This window comes from Salmo trutta, unplaced genomic scaffold (genome assembly GCF_901001165.1).
Source record: "Salmo trutta unplaced genomic scaffold, fSalTru1.1, whole genome shotgun sequence".
NCBI lineage: Eukaryota > Metazoa > Chordata > Actinopteri > Salmoniformes > Salmonidae > Salmo > Salmo trutta.
In genome coordinates, this window is record NW_021823154.1 from 2,006,647 (window position 1) to 2,027,521 (window position 20,875).

Consider the following 20,875-nt stretch of genomic DNA (forward strand, 5'->3'; position numbering starts at 1 on the left):
CTGCTACAATGATGCATTCAGTGGTTAGCACCTAATGTGGCCATCACTCAAAAGGTGCTCTTTCAGCACCCACTAACCCCCATCTTTCCTCACATAGGCAGGACGTCTTGACAGGATGCCTCCTCCTGGCTGCTCTGACCGGGGGATTCCCAAAGCAAGATAGCACCCTCAGTACACTCCATTATCATTAACTTTTAAAACATTTATTTCTAAACATTAATTTTTAAACATTAACATTCCCTTCTCAATTATAATCGAACCTATTCTTCCCATTACTTCCTAAACATTCAACATTTTACCATTTCATCATTATTAACATGTCATTACCAACCTCCTACAAACCATAAGGCCTTGTCCTTTAAACCTAACCAACACAGTCAACAAGCATCGTACCTTAAAGCAACCAACATTAAAACATTCTGAACCATTTTACTGCATTACTTGAATCACCTTTTAATATCTCCCACTATATGTTTCCCCAGGCTTCCAACATTTAACATATTTAACCTTTCATTATTATATTCATAAATTCCCAATTCAGTTCTTCTATTATTATTATTTTCTTTAATCAATGTCAATTCTCTCTCAATGTTCATTCTTCTTTGTGTTCCACATGTGGGTGAGAGTGAAACTTCATTGTGTGTGAGAGAATGAAAGTGAGAGTGATTGGGGCCTTCCTACCCATGTCCTCTGTTACTACAATGTTACAGAACTGAGCCTTGCCTCCTACTCTGTCTATGTTCAACATCCATCTTCTCTTCCTCTGTCTGGATTAAGACCTAGCATCCATCTTCTCTTCCTCTGTCTGGATTAAGACCTAACATCCATCTTCTCTGTCTGGACTAAGACCTAACATCCATCTTCTCTGTCTGGACTAAGATGACCTAATATCCATCTTCTCTGTCTGGACTAAGACCTAATATCCATATTCTCTTCTTCTGTCTGGATTAAGACCTGACATCCATCTTCTCTGTCTGGACTAAGACCTAACATCCATCTTCTCTTCCTCTGTCTGGATTAAGACCTGACATCCATCTTCTCTGTCTGGACTAAGACCTGACATCCATCTTCTCTTCCTCTGTCTGGACTAAGACCTGACATCCATCTTCTCTTCCTCTGTCTGGATTAAGACCTGACATCCATCTTCTCTTCCTCTGTCTGGACTAAGACCTGACATCCATCTTCTCTTCCTCTGTCTGGATTAAGACCTGACATCCATCTTCTCTGTCTGGACTAAGACCTGACATCCATCTTCTCTGTCTGTACTAAGACCTTACATCCATCTTCTTTTCCTCTGTCAGGACTAAGACCTATCTACCATCTATTCCTCTGCCATAGTACCCTCCAAACTCATCATTAAGCTTGAGACCCTGGGTCTCGACCCAGCCCTGTGCGACTGGGTCCTGGACTTCCTGACGGGCCGCTCCCCAGGTGGTGAAGGTAGGAAACAACATCTCGACTCAGCTGATCCTCAACACTGGGGCCCCACAAGGGTGCGTTCTCAGCCCTCTCCTGTACTCTCTTTTCACCCACAACTGCGTGGCCACGTCTCCAACTCTATCATTAAGTTGGCACCAAGTTTGCAGACGACACTACAGGGGTAGGCTTGATTACAAACAACGACGAGACAGCCTACAGGGAGGAGGTGAGGGCCCTCGGAGTATGGTGTCAGGAAAATAACCTCTCACTCAATGTCAGCAAAACAAAAGAGATGATCGTGGACTTCAGGAAACAGCAGAGGGAGCACCCCCTATACACATCGATGGGACAGCAGTGGAGAAGGTGGAAAGTTTTAAGTTCCTCGGTGTACATGTCACTGACAAACTGAAATGGTCCACGCACACAGACAGTGTGGTGAAGAAGCACCTCTTCAACCTCAGGAGGCTGAAAAAAAATGTCTTGTCACCTAAAACCCTCACTAACTTTTACAGATGCACAATTGAGAGCATCCTGTTGGGATGTATCACCGCCTGGTACGGTAACTGCACTGCCCGCAACCGCAGGGCTCTCCAGAGGGTGGTGCGGTCTGCACAACGCATCACCAGGGGCAAACTACCTGCCCTCCAGGACACCTACAACACCCGATGTCACAGGAAGGCAAAAAAGATAATCAAGGACAATAACCACCCGAGCCACTGCCTGTTCACCCCGCTACCATCCAGAAGGCGAGGTCAGTACAGGTGCATCAAAGCTGGGACAGAAAAATTGAAAAACAGCTTCTGTCTCAAGGCCATCAGATTGTTAAACAGCCATCACTAGCAAAGAGAGGTGGCTGCCTACCTACAGACTTGATATCATTGGCCACTTTAATAAATGGAACACTAGTCACTTTAATAATGCCACTTTAATAATGTTTACATATCTCGCATTACTCATCTCATATGTATGTACTGTATACTGTATCCTTCACTATCTATTCTTTACTATCTATTGCATCTTAGCCGCTCTGTCACTGCTCATCCATATATTATATATTTATATATTCTCATCCCATTCCTTTACTAGATTGTGTGTATTAGGTTTTGTTGTGGAATTTGTTAGATATTACCTGTTAGATACTGCTGCCCTGGCGGATCTAGAAGCATAAGCATTTCGCTACACTCGCAATAACATCTGCTAACCATGTGTATGTGACCAATAACATTTTATTTTGATTTGGACTAAGATCTAACAGCCATCTCTTCCTCTTCCTGGACCAAGACCTGATGTTTAATCAGATCTCAAACCTCTTGTCTGTCAGGAAAGGGGTCCTGTTCATGATTCTGTTGTTGAAGAGTCTGTAGAGAAAAAAACCATTATTATTATTTTAATGTTATTATGATTGTTATTATCCTCCAACAGTTGCCCCCAGCAACATACACACCCATATGATCTCACACACACACATGCTCTGTTCACCATCACACACACCCTTACCGTACGGTGTGCATTGAAGTGTTGGTAGAGACCAGTTGGAGTATTCTGTCAGTCAGAGCATCAGTGATGTCATTGTGGCTCAGGCTACAACAGAGAGAGAGTGAGAAAGAGGGAGAGAGAGAAAGACAGAGAGAGGGACAGAGGGAGAGAGAGACACAGAGAGAGAGAGGGAGAGACAGGGAGAGAGAGAGAGAGAGAGAGAGAGAGAGAGAGAGAGAGAGAGAGAGAGAGAGAGAGAGAGAGAAAGACAGTGAGAGAGGGAGAGAGGGACAGAGCGAGAGAGAGACACAGAGGGAGAGAGATCGGAAATTTATCATGCAGTGACATACACACAGTCTTGTACAAATAACCTTGTGGGGACATACAATTCAGACCCTAACCCGTACCTTAATTAAAAACCTAACCCTAGATCCTAATCCTAACCATAACACTAATTCTGACCTTAATCCTAAACCCCCTAGAAACAGCATTTGACCTCGTGGACCAACTAAATGTCCCCAGTTGGTCAAATTTTGTTAGTTTACTATTCTATTCTGGTCCCCAAAAGTAGAGTTAAACACACACACACACACACACACACACACACACACACACACACACACACGCACACGCACACGCACACACACACACACACACTGAAAGCCACTCACTCCAGGACTTGTACTTTATGCAGGTGTGTGATCAGGGGCTGTAGGTGGTGGTCTGTGAGTTGACAGTGGCTGAGGTCCAGTTCTGACAGACCCTCTGAGTGTTCCAGAACCAGGGCCAGAGATCCACAGGCCTTCTGGTCCAGCCTGGTCTCACTGAGGTCCAGCTCCCCATCCAGGGCTCTGCACAGGGACTCTGTGTGCCTCAGCAGCCCCTCTTCAATCCCCTCACACACAAGGTCCAGCAGCTGAAGTAGCAGAGCTTTGCTGGGGCTGAGAGGACCAGAAGCAGAGACAACATTATGACACAGAGTAGGTCTAACTCCTACTGATAAACTAGTTGGTCAAATGTTTGTCTTTGTGTGTCTAACCTCAGCTTGACAATATGCAGGATGGGAAGCAGCTCCCTCAGTGCTCTGTCCTCCACCTCACAGTCTCTTAGGATGAGCTGGACCTGGTTCTGGACCAGCTGAGTGCTGTGTTGGTTCTGCTTCAGAACAGAGTTGATGTCCCTGCAGTGGTCAGTGGTCAGACACAGAGCCTTCTCCTGGTCCTGAGCTGACAGGTCCACAGAGGAGGAGCAGGAGAAGTCCAGCCTGTAGTGCAGAGACCTGAGCAGCCATACTGCTGTTGGTGGTGGTGGTGGTGCCCCCTGCTGGACCTGAGAGGCAGCACAGCACTGGAGGAAACTCAGCAGTAACCTCCTGTCAATGCTACAGAGAGAGACAGACAGACAGAGCCAGAGAGTGAGAGAGGATAGACAGAGACTTATTTACACACCATTACACATTAACTTCTTTAGGCTAGGGGGCACTATTTTCACGTCCGGATGAAAAGTGTGCCCAAAATAAACTGCCTGCTACTCAGGCCCAGAAGCTAGGATATGCATATAATTGGTAGATTTGGATAGAAAACACTCTGAAGTTTCTAAAACTGTTTGAATGGTGTCTGTGAGTATAACAGAACTGATTTGGCAGGCAAACCCCGAGGACAAACCATCCAGGGAAAAACAATTTTGAGGTCACTGTCTTTTCAATGTGTTTTCTATAGGGAACTAGATTCATGAGGGACCTGTTTGCAGTTCATATGGCGTCCACTAGATGTCAACAGTCTTAAAACCTGTTGGGGCTAGGGGGCAGTATTTTCACGGCCGGATGAAAAACGTACCCAATTTCAACAGGTTACTACTCAGGCCCAGAAGCTAGGATATGCATATAATTGGTAGATTTGGATAGAAAACACTCTGAAGTTTCTAAAACTGTTTGAATGGTGTCTGTGAGTATAACAGAACTCATATGGCAGGCAAAAACCTGAGAAGATTCCAAGCAGGAAATGAAAATCTGGTGCCTGTAGTTTTTTCAAGTCATTGCCAATCGAACACACAGTGACTAAGGATTCATTTCGCACTTCCTAAGGCTTCCACTAGATGTCAAAAATCTTTAGAAAGTTGTTTGAGGCTTTTGCGGTAAACACAGACCGAACGAGAAGGCTGGGAAGTAGGTGACTCAGAAAAGCACATCAGTTCATTGCGCGCATTCATGTGAGAAGGGACCTATGTTCCAAAACATTTTTCAAGACACAGCAATGGTCCGGTTGGAATATTACTGAAGTTTCACGTTATACAGCCCTAAAGATTGATGCTATACAACATTTGACATGTTTGAACGAACGTAAATAGATTTTTTTTTTTTCTTTTCACCGTGACATTTTCCTCGCGTGTCCTACATTTTGAGTAGCTTACTGAACGCGCTAACAAAATGGAGTTATTTGGACATAAATTATGAACTTTATCGAACAAAACAACATTTATTGTGGACCTGGGATTCCTAGAAGTGCCTTCTGATGAAGATTATTAAAACACTGATAAACACACTACAACTCTGTTAGTCAGGTCAACTCCCAGGCGTCCCCCTTCAATTCCACTCCTAGCTGAGGTTAAGGTTTGTACATTACACTGAGGTTAGGGTTAGAGGTTAAATCAGTCAGGAAGTGGAAAGCCCGATAGTTCTATCCATTCTAGCATGGTCAAAGAGTGTCAACTAAACCTGAGTTGGGAGACTCTGTCCAGAAGAGGCAGGATGCTCTCTATCTCCCCCGGTGGTATGGAGGTCCACAGCAGGTTGACTTTGACTTGGTGGCTGTGCTGCAGAGTAAAACACAGAGCAGTACAGTCCACTCTGTCCAGCTCTCTGCTGTTCAGGTTGATCCAATGGTCTGAAGACCTCAACAAACTGGACACACAGTCACTGTCTCTACTGTCATAGATCTGTCTGATGGAGGACTTTACAAAGCTGGAACTGGACCTGAACAAACATGGAGAATGGATTGTTGTGGTTATGTCAAGGTTTTATAAAAGGATAACTCAAATAGTAACAACTGGCTGGATAGGACATGAATAATTAAAGTCTATAAAAATTGAAAAAAGATCTCCCACCTCTTGAAAAAAACCATAATGATATTACAGAGGATAACTCAGAACAACATGTCACTGGATAGAAATAGTTATTTTATTATTTCTATAGTCTGACTAGAGACAGAAGTTCTCCCACCTCTTGAGAGTAACCCTTCCCAGAAAGGGGAGAAGATCTGAGATGTTATTCTCTAGAAGCCTGTTCTTCCTGAGGTCCACAGTGATATTGTGGGTTGAATGCTGCAGTAGAGAGAGAAGCACTTCCCAGTCCAGCCTGCAGGAGGTCAGGTCTCCACCAACCTTCTCCAGGAACCACTGAGTCAAGTCCTTGTCCTGAGCTTCATACACAACTACAGTCAGCTGCTGCAGAGTGTCTGAGTTCAGTCTAGGAGGTTGGAACATACAGGCAGTCAGAAATATGAAGAAAAACACATGAATGAAGTTACTATTTCTACTTTAAAAAACATCAGCTTCAGACTGACCTGAGAGAGAGAGGTCCCTGGTGACACAGCAGTGTGATGAGAGAGTGACCCTGGATCCAGAAGTCAGTCAGGTCCAGACACTGAACCCTCCAGAGTCTCAGCAGGGACGCCACACTACTCAGAGCCCTGGATAACACTCTCTCTGGTGGCTGGCTGCTCTTTAGGACCAGGGAGAGTTCTAGGACAGTCAGTGGAGTAGCACCTCTCTCTGTCCTCCTAACCAGTCTGGACAGTTTCACTGCCATACCCACATTCAGCCTGGAATGAAAAGGCAAAACTCAAGTCACTTTAAAACAGACAAACCAGACATTTAGGAGAAAGTGACGTCCAAAAGTTTTGGGACATTGACACATTTGTTGTTGTTTTGGCTCTGTACTCCAGCACTTTGAAATGATTAAATGACTATGACGTTAAAGTGAAACGTGAATAACGATGAGTGAGAAAGTTAGAGGCACAAATATCATTCCCACAAGACATGCTAACCTCTCACCATTACAATAACAGGGAGGGGTTAGCATTTTATATCATACCTCCAAGACATGCTAACCTCTCACCATTACAATAACAGGGAGGGGTTAGCATTTTATATCATACCACCAAGACATGCTAACCTCTCACCATTACAATAACAGGATTCAGGATTCATGACATTTGGTTTATAGATTAGGTATTCCGAGTATAAACGTTAAGGTTTCATGTTACAACATTTCTCAAAGATAAAATCCACAAGATTTCTAAAAGACAACTGCCTAGCATCACATAACTGCCAAAAATCCATAATATATGTGTGACATTTAGTAATGCAACATTTGTTATGTCAGGATATCGGCAGATAAATGTTACCAGATTCACCAACACTAGACGTTTTATATGTCAAATGTTTCTACAAGACAGTAATCACTTGCATCACATAATCACGAACTACCACACATGTTCAGACTCACCTCAGCTGTGAGATGTAGGACAGACACTGAACGAAACTCCTCACTTCAATCTCTTCATCTGACCAGCCCTTCAGCTTTACTGGTTTCTTCTCTGGTTGGAGTTTCAACACTTCAAGGAGGAGGGAGGCCTTTCTCTTTCTGAGGTCTATGGACCAGACTGCAGGACTGGCTGACTGGTAAACTGGCTGTAATGCTGGAAGGACACTCCTGCCTGTTTGAGTCTTATAGTCCTTCACATGTGAGTACAGATCCAGCAGGAAATCACTCTGTTTAGAATTGTCTCCATTGGGAAAAGGAAAGGTGTTGTAAGTCCACACTGATGATACCAGCTTCAGTGTCTTCTCTCCTGTCTGCTCCTCCCTCTCTGCTGCTTGAGACAGGAGATCCACCAGGAACTTGATCTGCTTTGAGGGATCAGACCTCCGTGGATAGAATCTGCAACAAGGACAGTAACAGTTGATTCAGACATGGATGAACACATGAAACCGGTCATAGCTAAAGATATATGAAGTAGTTATACTTTTACACAATGTGATTTGGTTGTACTTAAAGCATATCATTTTAGAGACATTCACATTATCTATGTGTGACATTTAGTAATGGAAAATTAGTTATGTCAGGAAATGGGCTGATAAATGTTACCAGATTAACCAACACTTGAAGCTTAATATGTCAAATGTTTCTACAAGACAATCAGTAGCATCACATAATCACTAACCAAAAAAATGTATGATTAGCATTATATATCATACCACCAAGACATGCTAACCTCTCACCACTAGATTTAATTTTGGATTGGAGATGCTTACTGTGAGTCTGGAAGGAGAGTTTACAGTCTAACCAGACACCTAGGTATTTATAATTGTCCACATATTCTAAGTCAGAACCGTCCAGAGTAGTGATGCTGGACGGGCGGGCAGGTGCGGGCAGCGATCGGTTGAAGAGCATGCATTTAGTTTTACTTGCAATTACGAGCAGTTGGAGGCCACGGAATGAGAGTTGTATGGCATCGAAGCTCGTCTGGAGGTTTGTTAACACAGTGTCCAGCGAAGGGCCAGAAGTATACAGAATGGTGTCATCTGCGTAGAGGTGGATCAGAGAATCACCAGCAGCAACAGCGACATCATTGATGTATACAGAGAAAAGAGTCGGCCCGAGAATATAACCCTGTGGCACCCCCATAGAGAATGCCAGAGGTTCGGACAACAATCCCTCCGATTTGACACACTGAACTCTGTCTGAGAAGTAGTTGGTGAACCAGGCAAGGCAGTGATTTGAGAAACCAAGGATGTTGAGTCTGCCGATAAGTATGTGGTGATTGACAGAGTCGAAAGCCTTGGCCAGGTCGATGAATACGGCTGCACAGTATTGTCTTTTATCGATGGTGGTTATGATGTTGTTTAGGACCTTGAGCGTGGCTGAGGTGCACCCATGACCAGCTCTGAAACCAGATTGCATAGCGGAGAAGGTACGGTGGGATTCGAAATGGTCGGTGATCTGTTTGTTAACTTGGCTTTCAAAGACCGTAGAAAGGCAGGGTAGGATAGATATAGGTCTTGTTGGATTCGACATTTTGAACATTGAGTTATAAATAAATGACAGAGAAGAAGCATAGAATAAGGAGTGAAAGAGTGGGTTTTATGTCAGAAGTTAATCTCTGTAGAAAGACAGATAGCTTTGGAATGTGTTGCTATAGGGGAGACAGATGGACATCTGCGTATTAGGTGAAGGAGGGGTTGAAGTCAGGAGGTGAGGTCAGATCCCCTGAAGGGAGTAATAAGGGTTTAGTATCCTGTTACTCTTTTCACTGTAGAACCATAAGATGTAAGGATTGGAGAGAAGGAGGAGTGTCTTAAGTGGGATGGGTATATATATCTGTGATGGGAGAAATGTTGGGTTGTCTGAATTACAGCTGTACAGAACCTTTGGGCAGAATTAAACTTGGTTAAAGCTTCTCTAGTGTTCATGAGTTATTTACTCTGAAAAATAAGAACCTAACAGTCTGTAACAGTTTGGGTCTAGAGTGTCTCCCCCTTTGAAGAGGGGGATGACCACGGCAGCTTTCCAATCTTTAGGGATCTCAGACGATACGAAAGAGAGGTTGAACAGGCTAGTAATAGGGGTCGCAACAATTGCGGCGGATCATTTTAGGAAGAGAGGGTCCAGATTGTCTAGCCCAGCTGATTTGTAGGGGTTCAGATTTTGCAACTCTTTCAGAACATCAGCTATCTGGATTTGGGTGAAGGAGAAATGGGGGAGGTTTGGGCAAGTTGCTGTGGGGGGTGCAGGGCTGTTGACCGGGGTAGGGGTAGCCAGATGGAAAGCATGGCCAGCTGTAGAGAAATGCTTATTGAAATTCTCGATTATCGTGGATTGTATTGGTGGTGACAGTGTTTCCTAGCCTCAGTGCAGTGGGCAGCTGGAAGGAGGTGCTCAAATTCTTCATGGACTTTACAGTGTCACATTACTTTTTGGAGTTTGTGCTACGGGTTGCAAATTTCTGTTTGAAAAAGCTAGCATTTGCTTTCCTAAATGCCTGTGTATATTGGTTCCTAACTTCCCTGAAAAGTTGCATATCGCGGGGGCTATTTGATGCTAATGCAGTATGCCACAGCATGTTTTTGTGCTGGTCAAGGGCAGTCAGGTCTGGAGTGAACCAAGGGCTAGATCTGTTCCTGGTTCAACATTTTTTGAATGGGGCATGCTTATTTAAGATGGTGAGGAAAGCACTTTTAAAGAATAACCAGGCATCCTCTACTGACGGAATGACGTCAATATCCTTCCAGGATACCAGGGCCAGGTCGATTAGAAAGGCCTGCTCGCTGAAGTGTTTTAGGGAGCTTTTGACAGTGATGAGGGGTGGTCGATTGACCGCAGACCCATTACAGACGCAGGCAATGAGGCAGTGATCGCTGAGATCCTGGTTGAAGACAGCAGAGGTGTATTTAGAGGGCAGGTTGGTCAGGATGATATCTATGAGGGTGCCCGTGTTTGCGGATTTGAGGTTGTACCTGGTAGGGTCATTGATAGTTTGTGTGAGATATGGGGCATCTAGCTTAGATTGTAGGACGGCCAGGGTGTTAAGCATGTCCCAGTTTAGGTCACCTAACAGTACGAGCTCTGAAGATAGATGGGTGGGAATCAATTCACATATGGTGTCCAGGGCACAGCTGGGGGCAGAAGATGGTCTATAACAAGCGACAACGGTGAGAGACTCCATAATATATGTGTGACATTTAGTAATGCAACATTTGTTATGTCAGGAAATCGGCAGATAAATGTTACCAGATTCACCAACACTAGACGTTTTATATGTCAAATGTTTCTACAAGACAGTAATCACTTGCATCACATAATCACTAACTACCACACATGTTCAGACTCACCTCAGCTGTGAGATGTAGGACAGACACTGAAGGAAACTCCTCACTACACTCTCTTCATCAGACCAGCCCTTCAGGTTTACTGGTTTCTTCTCTGGTTGGAGTTTCAGCACTTCTAGGAGGAGGGAGGCCTTTCTCTCTGAGAGGTCGATGGACCAGACTGCAGGAGCTGACTGGTAAACTGGCTGTAATGCTGGAAGGACACTCCTGCCTGTTTGAGTCTCATAGTCCTTCACATGTGAGTACAGATCCAGCAGGAAATCACTCTGTTCAGAATTGTCTCGATAGGGAAAAGGAAAGGTGCTGTAAGTCCACACTGATGATACCAGCTTCAGTGTCTTCTCTCCTGTCTGCTCCTCCCACTCTGCTGCTTGAGACAGTAGCTCCACCAGGAACTTGATCTGCTTTGAGTGATCAGACCAGTCTGGATAGAAACTGCAATAAGGACAGTAACAGTTGATTCAGACATGGATGAATATATGAAACCAGTCATAGCTAAATATATATGAAGTAGTTGTACATTTACATAATGTGCTTTGGTTATATGTTAAAGTATTTCATTTTAGACACCTTCACATTTATATGTGTGACATTTAGTAATGCAACATTAGTTATGTCAGGAAATCGGCAGATAAATGTAACCAGATTCACCAACACTTGAAGTTTTATATGTCAAATGTTTCTAAGACAATAATCACTAGCATCACATAATCACGAACCAATTTGTTTTAAATTAATCACCAATATACCTTGATTACATAAGTATTCACCCCCCTGACAAAATACAGAAACACCTAACGTATTGAGCGTTAATATAGAAATTCTACATTCATGTGGATGCTGCCATGATTACAGATAATCCTGAATGAATCATGAATAACGATGAGTGAGCAAATTAGAGGCACAAAGATCATAGCCCCAAGACATGCAAACCTCTCACCATTACAATAACAGGGAGGGGTTAGCATTTTATATCATGCCACCAAGACATGCTACACTCTCACCATTATAAGAATATTTTGAAGACAAATACACCACGCAGAGGATGAGAGGACTAAAATGTAGAGCACGAATGATCAATAAGAAATGTAAATAGGAGTTGGGTTTCAGTTTGTTTAGAATCTGTAGAATGTCACTCCAGAACTCAGAGCTGCGTGTGCTATGTTCTGTGCATTGAGTCGGGAGCAGGATACTTGTTATTTGGCCAATGGCCCAGTGGTACTGCAAGGACTTCTGATTGGTCAACCCCAGGCTAGGGTGGAGGGTTATAAATGGCATCCTGTTCCTTTGTTCGGTGGAGAAAAGCTGAGGACAGGGGAGACTGAACATCTACCTCCCAGCATAACATCTATGATTTGTCCTTCTCAAAAAAATTGTTTTTTCTCCCACTGATTTGCTTTGCAGTCTGCCAGGTCTCATTACCACCAACCCCGGATTGCCAGGTCTCATTACCACCAACCCCGGACTGTCTAATCTCATTACCACCAACCCCGGACTGTCTGGACTCATTACCACCAACCCTGGACTGTCTGGACTCATTACCACCAACCCCGGACTGCCAGGTCTCATTACCACCAACCCCGGACTGTCTGGTCTCATTACCACCAACCCCGGACTGTCTGGTCTCATTACCACCAACCCCGGACTGTCTGGTCTCATTACCACCAACCCCGGACTGTCTGGACTCATTACCACCAACCCCGGACTGTCTGGACTCATTACCACCAACCCGGTACTGTCTGGTCTCATTACCACCAACCCCGGACTGTCTGGACTCATTACCACCAACCCCGGACTGTCTGGTCTCATTACACACAGCTGGTTCCCATTCCCCCTGATTAGTAAGTGTATATATGTGCCCTCTGTTCCCCATTGTCCTTGTGGAATATTGTCTCATGTCGTGTTGGTCTTGGGACTACCTGTGTTATGGGCTTTCGTGCTCTGTGTTTTTGGACCAGTATTACGGGTCTCATCCTGTGTATATTGTAGAGGTTTACACCTCACTCTTTTGTTTGGGTTACATCCCTGTGTGTTTTATATACGTGTTTGTTTTGGGCTTCGCCCCCATCGTTTTCATTACCACCAACCCCTGATGAAGACAGCGTGTCTGTCGAAACGTTGGACATTACATTTTTGCATCTGTGCTCCTAGAGTGTGCGGCTCTCCTTTATTTTCAAACAATACATTATTTACCATTAATTTCTATTGAGCACAAAATTAACTGAAACACAATCTAAACAAACAGCAAATGTATCCAACAAGTTTGTAGAATCACAAGCTTGATGTAGTCATTGTGTTCTAGGAATATGGGACCAAATACTAAACTTTGTACTCCATTAATTCAAATACGTGAATTTATCCAAATACTTTTGGTTCCCTAAAATGGGGGTACGACATACAGAAGGTGCTGTAATTTCTAAACGGTTCACCCGGTATGGATTAAATTACCCTCAAATTAACCTCTCTAGGGTAGGGGGCTGTATTTTCACGGCCGGATGAAAAACGTACCCAAATTAAACGGCCTAGTACTCGGGCCCAGGAACTAGAATATGCATATTATTAGTAGATTTGGATAGAAAACACTCTGAAGTTTCTAAAACTGTTTGAATGATGTCTGTGAATATAACAGAACTCATATGGCAGGCAAAACCCTGAGAAAAATCTAACCGGGGAGTGAGAATTCTGGTGCTTGTAGTCCTTTCAAGTCCTTGCCTTTCTTACAGACAGTGAGTTAGGGTTATTTTGCACGTCCTAAGGCTTCCACTAGATGTCAACAGTCTTTAGAGAGTGGTTTGAGTCGTCTATGATGAACAGAGACCGAATGAAAAGGCTGGGAACTTGGTGACCCCGGGAATGAGACGCACGTTCACGCGAGAGGTCGCTCCACATTCCAAAACGTTTTTCAAGACACTGGTTTCGTCCGGTTGGAATATTACTGAATCTTCACGTTCTAAAGGCCCTAAAGATTGATGCTTTACAACGTTTGACATGTTTGAACGAACGTAAATAGATTTTTTTTTTTTACTTTTCTTCGTGACATTTTCCTTCGTGACATTTGGAGTAGCTGAACTGAACGCGCGAACAACAAGGAGCTATTTGGACATAAATTATGGAGTTTATCGAACAAAACAACATTTATTGTGGACCTGGGATTCCTGGAAGTGCCTTCTGATGAAGATTACTAAAGGTAAGCGAATATTTCTAATTTATTTATGCTTTTAGATGACTCAAAAATGGCGGCTATCTGTATTGCTTGATGTCTTTTTCTGACCGCAGTACTCAGATAATTGCAGTGTGCTTTCCACGTAAAGTTAATTTGAAATCGGACAACGTGGTTGGATTCAGGAGATGTTGATCTATAAATCTTTGAATAACAATTTAATATTTTATCAAGGTTTATGAATAGTATTTTTATAAATCGGTGTGCTGATTCACCGGCAGTTTTGGAGGCAAAATATTTTCTGAACGTCACGAGCCATTGTAAAATGCTGTTTTTGGATCTAAATATGAACTTGATTGAACAAAAAAATGCATGTATTGTGTAACATGATGTTCTAGGAGTGTCATCTGATGAAGATCATCAAAGGTTAGTGCTGCATTTAGCTGTGTTTTGGGTATTTGTGATGCATGCTAGTTGCTTGGAAATGGCTGTGTGGTTTTTTGTGTCTATGTACTCTCCTAACGTAATCTAATGTTTCGCTTTCGCTGTAAAGCCTTTTTGAAATCGGACAACGTGGTTCGATTCAGGAGAAGTGTATCTATAAAATGGTGTAAAATAGTCCTATATGTTTGAGAACTTTGAATTATGACATTTTGTGGTTTTAAATTTGGCGCTCTGATTTGTCACTGGCTGTTGAATAGTCGTCCCACATCCCCTAGAGAGGTTAAAGCTGACAGTCTGCAATTTAACCCCATAGTCATCGCATTATTTCAAATCCAAAGTGCTGGAGTAAAGAGCCAAAACAAAATGTCCCAATACTTCTTCCTCACTGAACATGAATACCGTAATTTCCGGACTATTGAGCGCACCTGAATATAAGCCGCACCGAATAAAAAATAAAAAAAATCTTATTTTGAACATAAATAAGCCGCACATGTCTATAAGCCGCAGGTGCCTACCGGTACATTGAAACACATTTACACAGGCTTTAACGAAACACGGCTTGTAACAAAAATAAATAGGCTTTAACGAAACACAGCTTGTAACAAAAAAATAATAATTAGCAGTAAACAGTAGCCTACCAAGAAAGTCATTGCTCCAGACCAAGCTCCCGTGCAGAAGCTCTATTTCCTTTTCCAACAGCCAGATCAATCGCCTTCAACTTGAAAGCTGCATCATATGCATTTCTCTGTGTCTTTGCCATGATGAGGGTGACAAAATGACTACTGTAACCAGAATGATGGGAAGTTTGAGCGTGCTCGATTTAATCTAAACAGTAAACAAAAAAGTTGTTTGACCTTAACCCGTTCGGCAATTTCATTGGGCTAATGAAAGCTTCATGCCGCCAAAAAACTGAGCACGTCACAGAATGTGTTTTTTTATATTTTTTTTATATGAAAGCGGGAAAAATACATATATTAGCCACGTCATTGTTTAAGCCGCGAAGTTCAAAGCGTGGGAAAAAAGTAGCGGCTTATAGTCTGGAAATTACGGTACCTGCCTGTCATATGGAAACACCATGTCACATAGAAAGTTCCATAATATACATGACATTTGGTTTAGTAGATTAGATATTCTGAATATAAACGTTCAGGTTTATTGTTACAATATTTCCCAAAGATAAAATATGCAAGATCTCTAAAAGATAAATGTGCAGCATCACATAACTTAGAAAGATTCATAATATCTCTGTGACATTTAGTAATGCAACATTTGTTATGACAAGGAATCTGAGTATAAATGTTACCAGATTCACCAACACTTGTGATGTTTTATATGTCAAATGTTTCTACAAGATAATAACCACTAGCATCATATAATCACTAACCACCACACATGTTCAGACTCACCTCAGCTGTGAGATGTAGGGCAGACACTGAAAGAAACTCCTCACTTCAATATCTTCATCTGACCAGTCCTTCAGCTCTACTGGTTTCTTCTCTGGTTGGAGTTTCAGCACTTCTAGGAGGAGGGAGGCTTTTCTCTCTGAGAGGTCTATGGACCAGACAGCAAGACTGGCTAACTGGTAAACTGGCTGTAATGCTGGAAGGACACTCCTGCCTGTTTGAGTCTCATAGTCCTTCACATGTGAGTACAGATCCAGCAGGAAATCACATTGATATTCTTTACTCTCATCATCATCCTGGACACAGAAGGGGAAAGTTCTGTAAGTACACACTGATGATACCAGCTTCAGTGTCTTCTCTCCTGTCTGCTCCTCCCACTCTGCTGCTTGAGACAGGAGATCCACCAGGAACTTGATCTGACTTGAGGGATCAGACCACCATGGATAGAAACTGCAACAAGGACAGTAAAAACTGATCCAGACAATTTGACACTCTGTGATGTGTACAAAATATATATAAACTAGTAAATTAAAAAAAAACTTTGATATTAGCCGATACTGGATAAACGAGGGACAAAATTAACACGTTGAAACATGTAGATATTATTAGAGTATTGATACATCATAAACATGAGAAAACATTACTATGAAAACCAACTCACCTCAGCTGTGAGATGTAGGGCAGACACTGAAGGAAACTCCTCACTTCACTCTCTTCATCTGAACAGCCCTTCAGCTCTACTGGTTTCTTCTCTGGTTGGAGTTTCAGCATTTCTAGGAGGAGGGAGGCCTTTCTCTCTGAGAGGTCTATTGACCAGACTGCAGGACTGGCTGACTGGTAAACTGGCTGTAATGCTGGAAGGACACTCCTGCCTGTTTTTGTCTCATAGACCTTCACATGTGAGTACAGATCCAGCAGGAAATCCCATTTCTGATAGTGATATACTTCAGACAGTGACAACACTTTCTCTACAGTTGTTTGTATGGTTCCTCTCTCATGGAGAGCTGCTTGAAGACACAGATTCAGTAGGAATGTCTTCTCTCTCTTTCTCCTCTCTATATTGTCCATCAGTGGAAGAAATCTGAACAAACAGTTTAAAACACAGATGATATACAGGTGAGTGATGAGGGCTGATATGAATAACAGGGTAGGGGAACTGAAAACTAATAGCACCTTATGACTCCATCTATTAAAACAATACAACTATGAATTAGAATTTTGTTCAATTTAAATTCCTACTGAATTAGAGTTTCTACAGCATCTTCATATGTGCATGTATTAAAAAGACAAAGACAGTGTAAAACATAAATACTATCTACACCAGTTCAATGACATTTGGACTCTTGTTGGATAAACTCACTCACCTCAGCTGTGAGATGTAGGGCAGACACTGAAGGAAACTCCTCACTTCACTCTCTACATCTGACCAGCCCTTCAGCTCTACTGGTTTCTTCTCTGGTTGGAGTTTCAGCACTTCTAGGAGGAGGGAGGCCTTTCTCTCTGAGAGGTATATGAACAAGACTGCAGGAGCTGACTGGTAAACTGGCTGTAATGCTGGAAGGACACTCCTGCCTGTTTGAGTCTCATAGTCCTTCACATGTGAGTACAGATCCAGCAGGAAATCACTGCGTTCAGAATTGTTTCGATTGGGAAAAGGAAAGGTGCTGTAAGTCCACACTGATGATACCAGCTTCAGTGTCTTCTCTCCTGTCTGCTCCTCCCACTCTGCTGCTTGAGACAGGAGATCCACCAGGAACTTGATCTGCTTTGAGGGATCAGACCTCCATGGACAGAAACTGCAACAAGGACAGTAACAGCTGATTCAGACATGGATGAACACATGAAACCAGTCATAGTTAAAGATATATGAAGTAGTTATACATTTACATAATGTGCTTTGGTTATACACTATATATACAAATGTATGTGGACACCCCTTCAAATTAGTGGATTTGGCTATTTTAGCCACACCCGTTGCTGACAGGTGTATAAAGTCGAGCACACAGCCATGCAATCTCCATAGACAAACATTGGCAACAGAATGGCCTTTCTGAAGGTGGCACCGTCATAGGATGCCACCTTTCCAACAAGTCAGTTTGTCAAATTTCTGCCCTGCTAGAGCTGCCCCGGTCAACTGTAAGTGCTCTTATTGTGAAGTGGAAACGTCTAGGAGCAACAACGGCTCAGCCGCGAAGTGGTAGGCCACACAAGCTCACACAACGAGACTGCCGAGTGCTGAAGCGCGTAAAAATCGTCTCTCCACGGTTGCAACACTCACTACCGAATTCCGAATTCCAAACTGCCTCTGGAAGCAACGTCAGCACAAGAACTGTTATTCAGGAGCTTCATGAAATGGGTTTCCATGGCCAAGCAGCTGCACACAAGCCTAAGATCACCATGTGAAATGCCAAGCGTCGGCTGGAGTGGTGTAAAGCTCGCTGACATTGGAGTCGGGAGCAGTGGAAACACGTTCTCTGGAGTGATGAATCACGCTTCACCATCTGGCAGTCTGACTGACGAATCTGGATTTGACGGATGCCCGGAGAATGCTACCTGTCCGAATGCATTGCGCCAACTGTAAAGTTTGGGGGGGAGGAATAATGGTCTGGGGCTGTTTTTCATGGTTCAGGCTAGGCCCCTTAGATCCAGTGAAGGGAAATCTTAACGCTACAGATTACAATGACATTCTCGAGGATCCTGCACTCCCAACTTTGTGGCAAAAGTTAGGGGAAGGCCCTTTCCTGTTTCAGCATGACAATGCCCTGTGCACAAAGGGGGGTACATACTGTGGAAGGACCACCAGAGGGCAGGCTGGGCTCACGGATAGTAGCCCAACAAGGCATGTGAGACAAGGTAACCAGAGTCAATTAAGCACAGCTGACGGTACTAATGACATATTCTCTTTCCCCTACAAGAGAGAGGATGGAACCAGCAAGGAAGGGGGGGAAGATAAACTATCTCTGGAGAATGGCTACGGAGAGAGAGGTGCTATCCAAGAAGATCCATTAAGACGGTGACGAATATGTGATTGTTGTTATAGTTTGAAGATAATCGTAATGTGATCCTGTGTCATCTAAAGAAGAAGATGCATGTTGTTCCTTTGGAGATTCTCATTGACTGTGTTGGAGTGTTTGTATTGTCAGAAATCCCTCAATAGAGAACTGTGTTGAATCAAGAAAACCTACTCTTGACTCGTTTATTCCACCTTTCTGCTTTAGAGTGACACCAAATGACTTGGTCCGCTCACAATACAGAAATGGTTTGTCAAGATCGGTGTGGAAGAACTTGACTGGCCTGCACAGAGCCCTGACCTCAACCCCATCAAACATTTTTGGGATGAATTGGAACGCCGACTGCGAGCCAGGCCTAATCGCCCAACATCAATGCCCGACCTCACTAATGCTCATGGCTGAATGCAAGCAAGTCCCCCCAGCAATGTTCCAACATCTAGTGGAAAGCCTTCCTACAAGAGTGGAAGCTGTTATAGCAGCAAAGGGGGGAGGGGGCCAACTCCATACTAATGACCATGATTTTGGAATGAGATGTTCGACAAGCAGGTGTCCACACTACTTTTGTAGTGCATGTAACCTTAAAAACATTCGCAATATCTGGCTAACATTTGATAATTGAACATTTTATATTTCAGGAAATATGAGTATAAATGTTACCAGATTCACAAACATTTGAAGTTTAATATGATGACAATGTTTCTAAAAGACATAGCGGCAAGAAAAAGTATGTGAACCCTTTGGAATTACCTGGATTTCTGCATAAATTGGTCATCAAATTTGATCTGATCTTCATCTAAGTCACAACAATAGACAAACACAGTGTGCTTAAACTAATAACACACAAACTATTGTATTTTTTTTGTCTATATTGATTACATCATTTAAACATTCACAGTGTAGGTTGAAAAAAAGTATGTGAACCCCTAGGCTAATGACTTCTCCAAAAGCTAATTGGAGTCAGGAGTCAGCTAACCTGGAGTCCAATCAATGAGACGAGATTGGAGATGTTGGTTAGAGCTGTCCTGCCCTATCAAAAACACTCACAAAATTTGAGTTTTCTGTTCACAAGAAGCATTGCCTGATGTGAACCCTGCCTCAAACAAAAGAGATCTCAGAAGACCTAAAGATTAAGAACTGTTGACTTGCATAAAGTTGGAAAGGGTTACAAAAGTATCTCTAAAAGCCTTGATGTTCATCAGTCCACGGTAAGACAAATAGTCTATAAATGGAGAAAGTTCAGCACTGTTGCTACTCTCCCTAGGAGTGGCCGTCCTGCAAAAATGACTGCAAGAGCACAGCGCAGAATGCTCAATGAGGTTAAGAAGAATCCTAGAGTGTCAGCTAAAGACTTACAGAAATCTCTGGAACAGGCTAACATCTCTGCTGACGGGTCTACGATACATAAATCACTAAACAAGAATGGTGCTCATGGGAGGACACCACAGAAGAAGCCACTGCTGTCCAAAAAAAAACATTGCTGCACGTCTGAAGTTTGCAAAAGTGCACCTGGATGTTCTACAGCGCTACTGGCAAAATATTCTGTGGACAGATGAAACTAAAGTTGAGTTGTTTGGAAGGAAGGAACACACAACACTATGTGTGGAGAAAAAAAGGCACAGCACACCAACATCAAAACCTCATCCCAACTGTAAGGTATGGTGGACGGAGCATCGTGGTTTGGGACTGCTTTGCTGCCTCAGGGCCTGGGCAGCTTGCTATCATCAACAGAAAAATGAATTCCCAAGTTTATCAAGACATTTTGTAGGAGAATGTTAGGCTATCTGTCTGCCAATTGAAGCTCAACAGAAGTTGGATGATGCAACAGGACAACAACCCAAAACACAGAAGTACATCAACAACAGAATGGCTTCAACAGAAGAAAATACGCCTTATGGAGTGGCCCAGTCAGAGTCCTGACCTCAACCTGATTGAGATGCTGTGGCATGACCTCAAGAGAGCAGACCACACCAGACATCCCAAGAATATTGCTGAACTGAAACAGTTTTGTAAAGATGAATGGTCCAAAATTCCTCCTGACCGTTGTGCAGGTCTGATCCGCAACGACAGAAAACGTT

General features: G+C 43.1%; 2 protein-coding genes and 1 long non-coding RNA gene across 24 annotated transcripts in view; 1 reads left to right on the forward strand and 2 right to left on the reverse strand.

The window, feature by feature from the left end:
- The window catches only part of LOC115189393 (uncharacterized), a 415,115-nt gene that overhangs the window by 152,981 nt on the left and 241,259 nt on the right, over window positions 1-20,875 (forward strand). The window lies entirely within an intron of this gene.
- On the reverse strand, window positions 281-1,409 carry LOC115189444 (uncharacterized). Its single transcript, XR_003876903.1, has 2 exons — window positions 1,209-1,409; window positions 281-1,170 (listed from the first exon to the last, which is right to left on the reverse strand). It is a non-coding gene; the product is annotated as an uncharacterized LOC115189444 (long non-coding RNA).
- LOC115189398 (uncharacterized) overlaps window positions 2,626-20,875 on the reverse strand; it is a 77,823-nt gene continuing 59,573 nt past the window's right edge. For 7 of the 15 annotated variants that reach the window (XM_029747993.1, XM_029747987.1, XM_029747988.1 and 4 more), the window contains 12 exons: window positions 17,154-17,585; window positions 16,451-16,870; window positions 15,793-16,239; window positions 10,786-11,217; window positions 7,400-7,834; window positions 6,456-6,713; window positions 6,113-6,358; window positions 5,609-5,866; window positions 3,935-4,276; window positions 3,567-3,836; window positions 2,917-3,000; window positions 2,626-2,777 (listed from right to left, as the gene is read on the reverse strand). In XM_029747993.1, the coding sequence (XP_029603853.1) occupies window positions 2,714-2,777; window positions 2,917-3,000; window positions 3,567-3,836; window positions 3,935-4,276; window positions 5,609-5,866; window positions 6,113-6,358; window positions 6,456-6,713; window positions 7,400-7,834; window positions 10,786-11,217; window positions 15,793-16,239; window positions 16,451-16,870; window positions 17,154-17,585 (3,688 nt within the window). In that variant the 3' untranslated portion in view covers window positions 2,626-2,713. Of the gene's footprint in view, window positions 2,778-2,916; window positions 3,001-3,566; window positions 3,837-3,934; window positions 4,277-5,608; window positions 5,867-6,112; window positions 6,359-6,455; window positions 6,714-7,399; window positions 7,835-10,785; window positions 11,218-15,773; window positions 16,240-16,450; window positions 16,871-17,153; window positions 17,586-20,875 lie in introns of those variants that run through there. The other 8 variants (XM_029747990.1, XM_029747991.1, XM_029747992.1 and 5 more) reach the window with 8 other exon arrangements.